Consider the following 15157-nt stretch of genomic DNA (forward strand, 5'->3'; position numbering starts at 1 on the left):
CAGGAAGAAAAAGGTCCAAGATGTCTCTAGACATCTTGGTATCTACTTAGTCCATCTGCTCAAAACTTGTTTCAGCTCTTGCTGATTTTGGTCTTCTCTGCAAATTCCTTAAACATTCCAAAGATGCTTTAGGAGTTTCCTGATAACTTAGGGGAATACATAGAGCCTTTTCCATACTCTGTGTTGCTGTAGGCTAGCCTGTGCCCAAACTGGATTCAGGAGATGTGGAAGGGACAGCTGAACCCTAGGTATTTGAGTACACACAATAGCAAAAATGTTACCAGAAAACACAGATCAACCTATCATTAATCATCCTGCAATGAGTCATCTTTGAGGTTCTTCATACTGCAATTACCTTGCAATATGCAAAATACAAATAAGGGAAGGTGGCCTGTTCTACACTGCCCACATTCTTTGTTCCTTAGAACTCAATTATTGGGACTTCACAGAGCAAGAGGATCAGATAAAGAATAAAAGGAAGGGAAGAGGAAGGAAATAATGTCAGGAATGAGAGTTCTTCAGCTGCTCCCTGTCACTACTATCATAACAAATTCACAGAATGTCAGAGCTAGAAGGGGTCTTGGGACATAAAGATATTAGCGATGATAGGGGCCTTAGGACATAAAACATAGGACATAAAAAAAGAGCTGGAATAGACTTTAAAAGAAGAAAAAAACCATGGATTGTTAACCCTGAGAGAACCCTTATAATATATAGAATGTCAAAGCTAGAAGAGATCTTAGAACATAGTATATTAATTATCAGAGGTGCAAGTGACCTAAACACAGAATATCAGGCTAGGTAGAGACCTTGGGGCACCTAGGTGGCACAGTGGATAGTGAATCAAGCCTAAAGTCAGTAGGACCTGAATTCAAATTTGACCTCACACACTTCCTAGCCAAGTGACCCAGGGCAAGTTCACTTAACCTTGTTTGCCTCAGTTTCCTCATCTGTAGAATGAGCTGGAGAAGAAAATGGCAAACCATTCCAATATCTTTGCCAAGACAACTCAAAAGCATCACAAAGAGTCAGACATGACTGAAACGATTCAACAAAAACAAAGAGACCTTGGAGGTCACTTAAGTTCAACCCAATCATTTCACAAATAAAGCAACTGAAATGGATTTATACACAGAACAACTGTTTAAAGTAAGAAACTTATCCCTTCTGCCAGAATATTTCTTTCTGTTGTTGAAATATAGCTGAAAATTCGTTAAGGTAGGATAGTGTTCGAAAATAACTACAAAGAATATTGGGGACTATTGTAAAGAAAAGGCTTTTAATTTGCTAGAAGAACAATACTGCTTTCTTTATAATACAACAGTATGACAACCTGTATACCAAGTGAGTCTGTCAAACTCCTTAATCTTATTTTCCAGGACCGGGAAAAGCTTATCCGTCGCAGAAAACATAAAAGAAGTTCCAAGCCAATTAAGGTAAAAATGAAAAATAGGTTTATTGTGTATTTGGCTCACGCTGCTGTGGAACTGGGCTTGCTAAGGGATTGTCCTGCAACAGTATGATAAGCCAGATGTTGTCCAGCTAGACTGTAACACTGTCTTAGAGGAAGAGGCAGGAAGTAAGCTCTCCTTTACACATCGCTCAGAAATGAAGAAAAAAAAATGTATGTTTTCATTAATGCCTTTCCTTTAACACGTGTTCATTCTGTCTTCACCATTTTGAGAGGCAATCTGAGACTGAGGTATCAGCCATTCATCCACCCTGCATAAATCACTTCCTCTCTCAGTCCCTTAGTTTCCCCATTTGTAAAAAAAGGAGGGGACAAACTAGAAGGTCCTTAAGGTCTAGAAGGTCTCTAGTTCTAAATCTCATGATTTTGTTTTTTTGCTAACAGGTCCCACAATAGAAATTGATCATTTCTTGGATCTGATAGTAGCTTATAATTACTTCCATGTATTACTAGGTTGCTTTTAAGTGTCCAAAATTCAGGGGTTCCCAAGGTCCAGAGTTTCCTCCCTTTCCATTTGTCATCTGGGATCTCAGAAACTTTGAACTGGCATCACTAGAGCATGAAACACTTGTTTTTTGAACCTTACTGAGCTGCCTACCATGAACCCACCAACATTTCTATAAGGTAAACAACCCAAAGTCAATAGTTCTCCATATTAGGGAGATAAGCTATATTCCAATTCTGTCCTCACCTCTATATTCCACTAAGAGAGATCTAGACATTGACAATGACTTTTTCATCATGGCAAGCTTTAGTATTTGAGAAAATAATAATAGTAATAAATATTTCTACATTCAAATCATGTAGGCAAATTGCTCTTTTGTTTCCTCCTTTAGAGGCCTATTTTGGACCCATTTATTGGATATGATGATGACTCCATGGACTCAGAGACATCATCCATGGCCTCCTTTAGGACAGACAGAACGCCAGCTACTCCAGATGATGACTTAGATGAGGTAAGCCTTCTCTCTGTGCTTTCATTTTAAAGAGATTATTACCATTAATTTTCTTTTCAAGCCACCCCCCCAAAAAATGTAATTCCACTTCTTATCTATTATGTTTTCTTTGTAATCAATCCTCAGTCACCTACATGTGGGGCAAATGTTAAGGCCACTGCTGATTTTCTTATCTCTTGCTAACACCCTAGAAAATCCTTTTTTGGAGCTGAGCCAAAGTTTTAGCTCCTTGACTTCAACTTAGCCATCTGAAATCTTTGCTTTTATTAGAAAACAGTTACCTGTCTTCCATTTCATCCAAAGATGTGAGCCTGATAACCAGCTCTGAGAGAAGACAGGTGAAGGTCAGGCTAGGGAGAAACTCTTTGAGATTGCATATTCTCCATTACCAGCATGTAGGCGGGAGAAAAAAGGAGGTTGACAGAGAAACATGATGAAGAAAATGGATAGAGGTCCTGTTTTTTTCCAAGGTGAATCTTCATAAGATGCTACCTTTGTGTTACGCTAGGTATTACGAGCTATCCTCTACTAAAATCTTTCTCTGATGCCCATTGTAGTGTGGGGGTGATACTAGTTTCTGAAAAGCAGGCTATAAGTTCTAGCAGGTGCTACCAATCAGGGAAGGCTTTGAGTACAGACCTCCCAATGAACTTGAAGTTTGTTTTCTAAGGACCACCCTAGCTAACTTTGAAGGACATCTTCATCACCAGATGGTTGACCTCTGGATGACCATTTTTTTCAGCCAAAGAAAATCATGAAGATTATCTGTTAAAATATATTATCTTAGAATATCTGTACAGCATTCTCTTTATTAGCATAGATAGTAAAAATTAGACTGTTTAAAGTATTTGCTGTATCTATTGTCAGTTCTACCAGTCAACAAATACTCCATGAAAACTTCTACCACGGCATCAGTGTGGGTACTCCCTCAGCAGTGCAGATAGCATCTCTATTCAGAAGTCTCTGTGGCCAAGAAAAATGTTAATCATCTGATCGCCAGAGGATCTTAAGAAGTCCTTTTTGGATTAAATTGAACTGAACTGAATTAAATTACATTGAGCCTGAGAATTTGCTAGGCTAATCTTTAGGTGACAGACTATATTTAAAAACTTTCCAGTTTTGTACAATTGACCATACCACTGAAATCAGAGGTTTAGGGGTTTTTTTAATGTGATTTAAAGAGGACAAAATATTTCTGAAGTCTCCAGGGTTCAAGTCCTACCTCTAACACGTATTGGTCATGTGACCCTGAACAAGTCACTTTACCTCTTGGTGCTCTAGAAAACTCTTTATGGTCATAAATTACAGAGAAGACTTCAGTCCTCTCATAGATTCATTTCCTGACATAAAAAAATTCCCCTCAGTTCACTCAGATTTATTCTATCAGCTTCTTCCATTGATTAATTAATAAAGTGAGTGAGGCTATAACTTTTAGTACCATTTCCTATAATCTACAAACAAGCATTTATGAAGCACTTACTATGCACTGGACACTGTGCTAGGCACTGGAGATGTCAGATAGTATAAGTGAGATGCTGAAATTTGTGGTCTTACCCACCTTGTTAATAATTATCTTAAAGGAAATGAGGGTAAGAAGCCCTGACTTTTAGTGTGAGAAATAGGGACTAGATCTATGCTGTCATTAGCATAAGAAACTCTTTGTTGTTCTTGACCGATTCTTGGGACCTCATTTGGGATTTTCTTGGGAAAGATACTCTAGTGGTTTGCATTTCCTTTTCCAGCTCGTTTTACAAGTTAGACAAACAGGTTTAAATGATTTCCCCAGGATCACATAGCTAGCAAGTGTCTGAGGCTGGATTTGAACTCAGGTCTTCCTGACTCCAGGTCCAGTGCACTATCCACTGCACCACCTAGCTTCCCAGGAAGCTCCATGAAGAAACTCCCTGTATCAGTGCAGACTGGCACTTTTTCTACAATCATAGCTTTAAAGAGTTTTTTAGAGCACCAGGAGGCTAAATGACTTGCTCAGGGTGCCATGGTCAGTGTGGGTCATCAGACATGGAACTTGACCTTAGGTCTTTCTGGTTTCAAGATCAGCTCTCCACCCACTACCACATTGCCTCTTACTTTATACCTGAGGAAACCTACCTTTTAGAATTGCTAAAGTCTGCAGTGTTATAGACTTATGACCTAGCTAACAAAAAATTGTATAACTACACATATAGTTGTAACAAAAATTTTATATAGTTATGTATAATTATTTTCATAAGTTGTAACAAAAAATTAACAAATGATCAAATGTTTCTTTTCTTTAAAAAAAATATTTCCAAAAGGCCAAAGCTTACCATTATGTAAAAGCTAGTCAAGACATTGTCCATGTATACTAGGTGTTATGTGCAGTCAAACTTGTTTTTAAAACTTCTGCAATGCCCCTTCCAATGCGCCTCTCTGGCCAAAACTGACTGAACTGTGAGCTGCATCTGTCATTAATCCCTTCGTGTCTTTGTTCATCTCAAGAGTTTAGCAGCAGAAGAATCTGAGCTGCGCTTTCGCCAGTTAACAAAAGAATACCAAGCTCTTCAGAGAGCATACGCCCTTCTGCAGGAGCAGACTGGAGGCATCATAGATGCTGAAAGAGAAGCCAAGGTTAGTGTGGCTTGGAGAGAGGGCTGTGAGCTGGCTCAGTCTAGGAGTAGCCTAGAATCACTATGAGAGGAAACCACGGGAGCCAGAGGCCTTCCTCATATACTGTGCTTCTCTGAAGGACATGTGTGTGTGTGTGTGTGTGTGTGTGTGTGTGTGTGTGTGTGTGCACGCGTGGGGCGGGGGGGGGGGCTTTATTCCTCCCAAGAAACATTTTTTATGTATATTCTCCTAATTATGCAAAGTTGAATTTTTGAACCTGCCTTTCCTTATTTCTAGTTATGGGAAAAACTAACAAAAAAGCCTTTAGCCACTGGAAGGTAAAGGTTTTATCATTTCCTGTCCTTGGCTAACATTCAATTACTTTACAAAAAAGAGAGGAGCCCACAGTCAGGTTTTTTGTAACCATAATGGTTTAAAGAATATTGCAAAAAAGTCACATGTGTTTTCTATCCTACCCCATATGTTTTGGTGGTTGTATTTGGCTAGAGTACATATATAGTAGCTTTGTCAGTCTTCTAAGTGTACTTTTTAAGCGTTTGGAGAAACTCAAGAGTTGGATGCAACTTTAGAGGTGGAATATCAATTTCAGCCCCTAACCCCCTCAACAACATTTTCAACAAGTGGTCATCCTTCACTCTGCAAATGTGAAAGAAGGTAAGGGCAGGAAACAAGCATTTATTAAGTACCTACTATGTACCAGGTTCTGCGCTAAGTGCTTTACAAATATTATCTCAGTTAATCCTTACAACAACCCTGTAAGGTAGGTGCTTTTATTATTCTCATTTTAGAGTTAAGGAAACTGAGGCAGAAAGGTTAAATGGTTTGCCCAGGGTCACATAGTTAGCAAATGTCTGAGTCTGGAAGGCTATAGTAATGGAGAGATCACTACCTTTAAAGGCAGTCCATCTTACATTTGCTCAACTCAGGTTATAAGTGAGGTTTTCCCTGTATTGAGCCAAAATCTACCTCTCTGGAACTTTTTCACATTGTTCTAGATACTGCAGAGCAATTCTGATATCTTATCTACATGAGTCATCTTCCCTCCTTTAGTCTAAGAACCCTGGTTTCCCCAAGTGATCTTTAGGTGGCCTGATTTCTAATCCCCTCTCCCATCTTATTCACCCTACATTGGATATATTCTAGTTTGCCAGCATTCTATAAAAGCAAGGACCCCAACATACTTAGGAGGGCCTGCTGTATGGGTTCTTTGATCTGTTTTTCTAAAAGGAAAGCAACTTTTGAGGAGTCAGCAATCACTTTAATCAAGCACATGTATCATTCACTTAGTTCAGGGGAAAAAGCACCCTGAAATTCAGAGAAAATACAAACAGAGAAACAAAGATCAACAGACAGGGCTTCCAGCTGTCTGACATAAGCAATACATACATCATTGATCAACAGACAGATCCAACTGTCTGACCATTACATACATAGTTACCACAGAGAAAAGCACCCAACATCTGAGTTTTCAAAGTGGGGTGGGGGGAAGAATGGATAGGGGGTTCTTTCCAATGAGTAAGCCCCAAAGTAAAACCTCATCTCAGAACCTTTATACACTTTTTAGAGCCAGAGGACATCACAACCCTTGAGAACAAGTGCCTCCTTAACAAAAGGTATGGGCCTTCCAACAAATCTTGCCTAAACAAACTCCCCTTAATGGGCAGACCAATTAATGGGTGGGGGGAGATCTTCCCATTAAGAAACAAAATTATATTAACAATAAGCAAAAATAAATTATCAATACGCAAATCCATTCATTTGCTTCAACAAGTCAGCTCATCCTAAGGAGCATAAGACTCTCAAGGAGTTTAGAGTCTGATTAAAGAAAGAAAACCAGGCCATGAAAAGATAACAATATCAAATGGCAAATTAGTGATGCAAATTGTAAGTGCAATAAGGGTGACCTTGTTCCAGTCTCTTCTCCTCTTCAAGCTTAAATTTCCAAATTGGCAAAAAAAAAAAAAAAAAAAAAGAAATAATTTCTAGGTTGCCTTTCAGCTCTCTCATTACATATGAACAAAAAATAATACATGATCCAAGACAGTGGTTTCAAACTTAAGTATAAACAGGATCGCTGCAGGCTGCATATTGTTGTTCATTTGTTTCCGTCACATATGACTCTTCATGACCCCATTTGGGGTTTCCTTAGCAAAGATGCTGGAGTGGTTTGCCATTTTCTTCTCTAGGTCATTTTACAGTTTGGGAAACTGAGGCAAACAAGGTTAAGTGACTTGTCCAGGGTCACACAGTTAGTAAGTATCTGAGGTCAGATATAAACTCAGAAACCTGAGTCTTCTTGAGCAAGCTGGACACTCTGTGCACTATGGTGCCACCTCATTGCCCTTATGTACAGATTAGTGGCACTTCTTTCTGTTTGAGTTTGACAGCCCTGATCCACCCTCTCTCATTTTAGTTAGATCTAGTCCAACATCTTATTTTAAAGATAAGGAAACTGAAGCATGGAAAGTTAAATGACTTGACTTGGGTCCCAGAGGCAATTAAATATTAGAGGCAGGATTTGAACTCAAGTCTTCTGATTTCAGAAGCAGAAGTCTTTCTCCAATAACTCATGATCTTGAGGTAACTATAAGTATGCACGGAATCTGAGTATATTGGCAAAGCTAACCAACCCATGTTTTATACACACATGGGGCAGCAACCCTGGATTCTTGAATTCTATGCTAAAGAAGGCAAATTCTGGCAATTTCTACTACACTGGAATGACTTTGTTTTTTTGTTTTTTGTTTTTTAATTTTTAATTCATTTTATTTTTAATTGATGACATAAAGCAAGCATTTCCATAACATAGTAGAATAATAAAAAGATGATTGCATGTGAAACTGCAAATCTCTTAAGTACAACTTGCTATTTCTTTTAAATATATAGTAAATTTACAGTGCAAATTTCTTTTTTTCTCCCCTCCCCTCAGAGATGGCTGCCATACATACAAATATGTATGTATATGCAAATTCATTTTGTGAATACTTCTATTTATCAGTTCTTTCTCTGAATGCAGATAGTATCTTTCTCCATATGTCCTTTGTAGTTAATTTGGATATTTATAATAGTCAAAATGACCGAGTTGTTAAAAGTTGTTCTTAAAACAGTATTGCTGTTTTGAATAGTCCTGGTGCTAGACAAACAGCCTACCCCATCTAGTCCAACTCAATCCAACAAGCCTTTACTAAGCACTTACTATGTGCAAGGCATTGAAGATCAAAAGACAGAATGGAAAGGAGTACCTGCCCTCAAAGTCACGATGTAATTGTTCACAAGAATTCCTGAAACCATTTGCTAGGCCTAGAAGGACCGTGATTGACATCAGAGACAATACTGATATCACTGATTTCACACAATTAGTCAACATGCATGGGAGCATTTTCATGTGCTTAGAACATGTATCAGGCACTGTTCTAAGCCCTGGAGATACAGATAAAGGCGAAAATGTGGCTCCAACCTTCAAGAAGCTCACAAACCAATGGAAAAGGCAATGTAAATAATTGTACTTGCATTATATATACAATATATATGATATATATAATATATAGAGAGATATCTATATCTATCTGTCTATATTCATATGCAAATATATGTGTATATATGTATGTGTATGTATGTATGTATATATATGGAGAGAGAGAGAGAGAGAGAGAGAGAGAGAGAGAGAGAGAGAGAGAGAGAGAGAGAAAGTAAAAGGAAGGCAATCTCCAAGGGAGGGCACCATGGTGCAAGGGGCAGGAAAGGCCTCCTGCAGAAGGTGAATTTTGAGCTGATCCTCAAGGGAATCCAGACACGGAGGGTCAGCCAATGCAAAAAGTGATGGAGATGGAGTTTGGGGCTAGGGTGTCATGGATTCCAGCATGCATAGAGAGAAATAAAGTGCAAAAAGACTAGAAGTTTAGGAAGGGCCCAGGTTGTGAATGGTTTCACATGGCAAACAGAGGACTTTATATTTGATCCTGGGAGCAATAGGGAAAGATGGTCAAACATGCGTGTTAGGAAAATCACTTTGACAGCTGGGTAAAAGGTGGATTGGAGTAGACCTACATCATCTGAAGTACAGAAGAGTAATTAGCAAGAAATCAAAAAGAGCACTGATGACCGTAAGTGCCCAGCTAAGGACTTCCAGCTTCTTCCTGTGAGCAGCAGGGAGCTGTTGAAAATTTTTGAGCATATGAGATGGTGAAAGTGGTGGTTTAGGGTTATTCTTTCATTTATTTTTTTCATCAGCAAATTTAGTTGCTGCTATGCCTGGTCTGGTCTGTTGAGTTTTAAAACTAAGGGACCATTAGGATAATGGCTATTCATTTTGTTTGCTAATATGTTTTTGTTTACATATTTTGTTTATAATTCGTTTGCTAATGGCTGAATAACTGGCTATTCATGTTGTTTATTAAGTTTTGGAATTTTGATTCCACTAGGCCCAGGAACAACTCCAAGCAGAAGTGCTCAGGTATAAAGCCAAAATTGAAGACCTGGAGGCAACTTTGGCTCAGAAGGGACAGGTAAGTAATGGGTTAATTGAACCTTTATTTTTCTTCAATCTCAGACTATTCCATCTAGGTTTCTTCTTGTCAAATCACTGATTTGTGCATGATTCTTCACACCCAGTCAAAGGCTGCTTGGCTGAACCCAGTGCCCTTCCTTATGCTGTACTGGACTGCTCGCCTCCCCCTGAACAGTCAACAGTTTGGGCCCCCACAGTGGATGAAGCCAGACAAGAGAGATGATGGCCAAGGAAGAGTCCAGACACACATGCTAGCATTGTAGTGACCTGCTAAGAAGTTAGGCCTAGGACCCTCTATTGTGCTCCCTATGAACCTGCTGCATCTATAAGCTTTGCATTGCAATGTTTTCCATCCCCATGTCCTTAGCCTGTACACATCTGTCCTGGTGGAATGAACCCTTTTCACCTCTTTCCTCTGTGATCACCTCTGAGTCCCCCAAAGGCTGGTCCTGGATTCTGTAGACTGATTTTTTAAAATCACTAGTGGGGACTGTGGAAAGGGTCTTAGTTTTTCCTAGCAAGCTGAGCCCCAATTTCTTCATTATGTGGCTGGATGGGGTGGGGGATGTCAGCTGTTCTTTAGCTTTGGCAGGAAAGGTATCCAGATGAGAAGAGACAGCTGGCTAAGGGGCTGTCTCCCAAAGGGGTTTGGCTTCACAGATCTTCAGGGATGCTCTTTGAAATGCTGACTGCACACTATTCTTTGTCAAACAGGATTCACACTGGGTAGAAGATAAACAACTTTTCATTAAGAGAAACCAGGAGCTTTTAGAAAAGGTATGTGGGGTGCACCTTCCTAGAGGGGGCAGATAAGGAAGTGATGAGGGATCCAGGAGCAGCAGAGGGTATTCTCAGGAGTGGCACAGGGGGCCTTGGGGAAGCGGGAGGCTGTGCCAGTGCATCCTCATCCCCTTCACCATCATCACCATTAATTAAACGCTGTTGTGTGCATGGCTCCCTGCTGGGCATGGTACAGATTATTTTAGAAGGGATGTGATCCCCAAATCTTATGGACTTTGATTGCTCTGTGTGTGTGTCTGTCTGTCTGTCTGTCTATAGAGAAAGAGAAAGACAAAGAGGGACAGAGACCAGCAGAGAGAGACAGAAAGGAAAGAAGGAAGGAAGGAAGGAAGGAAGGAAGGAAGGAAGGAAGGAAGGAAGGAAGGAAGGAAGGAAGGAAGAGAAGAAGGAAGGAAGGAAGGAAGAGAAAAAGGAAGGAAAAGAAGGAAAGAAACAAAGAGAAAGGGAAAAAAGAGAGTTCTCTCCAAACTTTTCAGTGCCCTATAAATACAGAGTCTGCAACTGTTTGTATTCAAAGGTGATTCTGCAAATAGTAATGACCATTATGATTGTGAATTTGTGCAAAAAAAAAGATAACATACTACAAGAGCAATATCCATGGCAATGGGAAAACTGGGTTCTGGTTATCATCCAGTATTGGCCAAGTCAGCCTCTGTTTATAATCACAAACAGGGGGCATCATGCTAGGGAACAGCATGGAAGAGTGAAAAGACCAACTGGCCATAGAGTCATTAGGCGTGGCTCTGCCACTTATGACCAAATCACTGTACCACTCTGGTTCCCAGATTCCTCATCTGTACAGTAGAGTAGGCTTGATTAAGCAATCACTAAGGCCTTCTCCATCTCTAAAATTTTATGATCTTGTGAAGTCTTAATTCAGTTCAAGAAATGTATTTTCCAGAGTCATCATATGTTGTTCTAGGAGCTTGAGGAGGGATGAAGTAAAGATACGATGTAGTTCCTGCCTTCTTAGAGCTTAGAATTTAATAGACTCTAATAATGGACAAAAGTAATATCTGCCTTTTTAATAGACCTGTGATTTCATCAATATGAAGGAGCTTCTGAGGACCTGCACTGACTTTGCAATTTATAATCTTAGAAAGTTACCTCAAGCGGTAAGAGGTTAAGTAACTTACCCAGGGTAGCAAAGCCCTCCAAAAGCCAGTTTTCTATCCACTATGCCACACTTCTATATAATATGAAATAAAACATCTGGAATTCCTATGACCCTATGAACTCATGATCTTTTCGCCCTCTGAATATGATAAGGACATTACATAGGAATAATTAAAAAATTACATGAAGTCTGAGGGGAAAAAAATCCTCATTACCACCTGGGGGAAAGAGGGGATTGATCCAGTTCAATTAAGATATTTCATCTGTAAACTAACTGAAGAACGCTGTGCTCAGTACTAAAACTCCTACCCTATTTGGGCTTAGTCTACGAGGAGGAAATAACACACTTAACTCTAGCATAAAATAAAACATAGCAAGTGCAAAACAAAAAGTCTTTTGAGGTCCCAGGGAGAAATGTGTTTACTAAGCAGTGTTAGGGCTGGCACCATGAAAGTGGTAGCATTTAAGTAGATAATGTGTAAAACTTCAATTGTTGAAGAGAAGATTGCAGTATTCCAGGCATAGGAAATAACATAAACAAAAACCTTACTGAAAATTACAGTGTGTTCAGAGGACAAAGAGTAAGTCTCATTTAGGTAGACCATCAGTTATAGGTAGGAAAATTAGGAAGGTTCCAGATTGGAGAGGCCCTTAAATGCCAGGCAAAGGACTTTGAAGTTTACTTAATAGGAAGTAGGGAGCCAATGAAGATTCCAAAGAGGGTGACATGACCAGATCAATGCATGTGGAAGATCAATCTAACAATAGCATAAAGGATGACTTTTAGTCATTAGTTAGTTCCAGTAAATATCTAGATAATTGATATCCTCCATCAGTATCATACCATGTGCCTTAAAAATCTTGAGATGTCTCCTGAACTCTTCTTTCTGTCTAGATAGTCTGTAATATACTCCCATGATAATATAACTTCCATTTCTGCCTTCACTGATCTTTATGAAAATGTTCCCCATCCTATTTCCTCCCTTCTGATTCCTGGATTCCATCATACGATTATATTTTCTTATTACACAATGCTGTTCCATTTCCCTGTTCTTATGAATAAAATATACTCTTCCAGGATAATATTTGTGTCACAGAATCTATACAAATCTCAGGGTTGGACCCATCAAGTCATATTTACCTATTGCATTAAATTCATTAGTGCCCTTTACTTATTATATCATATTTTATCTAAGAAGTAATAGGAAACCAGTATGACTTCTTTTTTAAAATACATATTTTTAATGTCACTTACATTTCCCCACTATCATGATTATGTCTCTGCATGAGTTCAAATCCAGCCTCAGGCACTAACTAGTTGTGTGACCTAGGGCAAGTCACTGAACCCTGTTTGCCTCAGTTTCTTTATCTGTTAAATGAGCTGGAGAAGGAAATGGCAAACCAGTCCAGGATATTTGCCAAGAAGGCTCCCGAGGGATCAGGAAGCATTGGACTCAACTGTGAAATGACTCAATAACAACAAGGGATGGATCTAGTAGATAATTAAAGACTAAAGATGGGGGAAGGGGCTAATAAGGTAAGATTCTAGATGGAATAGGAGAGAATGGTACAACTAAAGGGTCCTATTTGGCAAAGAGAGAAGAAAAAAGGAAGAGAAAATGGAGGATGGCATTGAGAGGTTTTGAGGTACTGAATTTGAGAGAAGGAGCTCCTGGCAGATGGCTTTGCTTTTAAAGAAGTATGAGGTGAAGTCTTCTCCTGAAAGGGAGAGAAGTGTGGGTGGCCTGAAAAAAAAATAGAAGTTCAGAGCAGTGAATGTAGAGAATTCAATAAAAAATCAGTAAAGATTTAAAAAATCGTGTAAATCTGTAACAGATCCATTTAGTTCTGTACCTTCCTCCAGTGGCATTTAGCAGCAAATGAGTAAAAGAAAAGAGAGAGGATGTTAGGCAAAGCCTCTGCTTGGGCTTTGATGAGAAGGAATTCTAATATAGACAGAAGGGATCTAAGGGCAGGGGACAGTGTAAATTTAACTGGTTATCCCTAGGGTCAAGATTTTGAAGAGAGGAAAATGAGGCCAGAGCCAGAGTGATAGATTGGAAGGATGAGGACAGAGTGGAGTGAATGGAGATCATGGTAAAAATTAAGAACAAGTTGAGGAGGAAAGGAGAGGAAGAAATGGGAAAATACAAGATGATGATCTGAGAAAGGAATATTAGAGTTCAGGCCTATAGAATTTGTTCAGTTATGAGTGTTGATGAGACTATCCCTGTGTGTGATTGAAACTGGATTAAATAAAGATAGTGGAATTTGAAAAAAGTTGATGATTTTTGAGGCCAGGATGTTCAAGGGGACCTCAGCATGTATATTAAAGTCCTCATGTATTAGTTCAAGGAGTGGAGTGGAGAGAAAGAATATGATGTAAGTACTGAATGCCTTGAGATTGGAGGATAGAGTGGTCTAGCCACAGGATGTACTAGCTATAGAACTGACGAATGACCCCCCTTCCCAGTAAGCAATGGGAGCTCTATTTGTGATTCTGTCTTGGTGGTAGCGGAAGGCAGAAATATTGCTTTTCTGGCTTATCTCAAGCTCCATTTCTTGCATGAAGCCTTTTCTCACCACCATCCCCATCACTCTGCCCTATTTTTCCAAACTACCTTGGACTATTTTGTGCCTATTTGCATTGCTTCATTTCACTTTTTTATGTATAGTTATATGTCTCCCCCATGAAAAAGTATTGCGAGTAGAGATTATTTCATATTCTTTGTACCTGTGTCCCCAATCTCACACACAGTGCCTGGAAGGTAGTAGGAGCTTAATAAATACTTGTTGATTGATTGGATGATTGCTAGATAACAGTACTATGGATTTGAATTGAGTGATATGGAATGATATTGTGAGTTTCAGTAGAGGATAGACAATGGATGCATGCTGGTGGCAGAAGAAGTCACTAGAAGTGACAAGGAGAAACAAGAAGCAAAATTTCTCTTCCACCTAAAGAGTGGTGTGGAGAGGGAGGGCACAATTCAGTATTGAAGAGGGTGGATGGGTCTACAGTGTCTGCTAAAGGAAGCCAAGTTTCTGTCATTGCAAATAAATGCAAGGAGATTGAGACCAAGTGGTTCAGTACAAAGGACAATTTGATAGCAATAGAACAGATTTCAGGAGGCACAATGGAAGGAGGGATAGGGTCTTTGGGGGAATAGGCTTGAAAGGGATGAGAATGAGAGAGTTAGAGGAAGATGGATAAGAAAGAGACTTTTTGTCTAGGTAACCTGTAATGCTAAATCATCAGGATTGGGGATGATATTGGCGAAGGGAATGTCTTAGCCATAAAACAGTTCATTCTCTTACCTTTCCCAGAAAGGAACAACAGCTTTCCTTGTTGCTCTAGCTTAGTGGTAACAGAGGTAAAGGAGATGTTGATTTTCTGACTCTCCCCAGTAGCTATGGCTCTGGTCTTAGTCTTGGTCCAAGGTAATAGAAGGTTATAGAAGGCTGTGATTTTGCTGATTTCTTCAAATGGAAGAAATTTTCCCATGTCACCTCACTTCCCACTCTCACTTCCAGCCTCCCTGGCTATTCATATCCTATAATGTTTCTTTTGGCCAGGAAAGCATCAGCTACTTACTTCTCACTAAGTTTCTCCACACAAAGATTCCCCATGGGAATAAAGGAGAGACCGAGTATATCTAATTATTTTAAGGCCCAATAGTCAATTCCCATTAGACTTGC

General features: G+C 39.4%; 1 protein-coding gene across 5 annotated transcripts in view; it reads left to right on the forward strand.

The window, feature by feature from the left end:
• JAKMIP2 (janus kinase and microtubule interacting protein 2) overlaps positions 1 to 15157 on the forward strand; it is a 236913-nt gene that overhangs the window by 178362 nt on the left and 43394 nt on the right. For 4 of the 5 annotated variants that reach the window (XM_072631005.1, XM_072631006.1, XM_072631008.1 and 1 more), the window contains exons 8-12: positions 1380 to 1436; positions 2308 to 2427; positions 4906 to 5034; positions 9456 to 9539; positions 10256 to 10318. In XM_072631005.1, the coding sequence (XP_072487106.1) occupies positions 1380 to 1436; positions 2308 to 2427; positions 4906 to 5034; positions 9456 to 9539; positions 10256 to 10318 (453 nt within the window). The remainder of the gene's footprint in view (positions 1 to 1379; positions 1437 to 2307; positions 2428 to 4905; positions 5035 to 9455; positions 9540 to 10255; positions 10319 to 15157) is intronic. The other variant, XM_072631007.1, reaches the window with a different exon arrangement.

This window comes from Notamacropus eugenii, chromosome 1, assembly GCF_028372415.1.
Source record: "Notamacropus eugenii isolate mMacEug1 chromosome 1, mMacEug1.pri_v2, whole genome shotgun sequence".
Classification (NCBI taxonomy): domain Eukaryota; kingdom Metazoa; phylum Chordata; class Mammalia; order Diprotodontia; family Macropodidae; genus Notamacropus; species Notamacropus eugenii.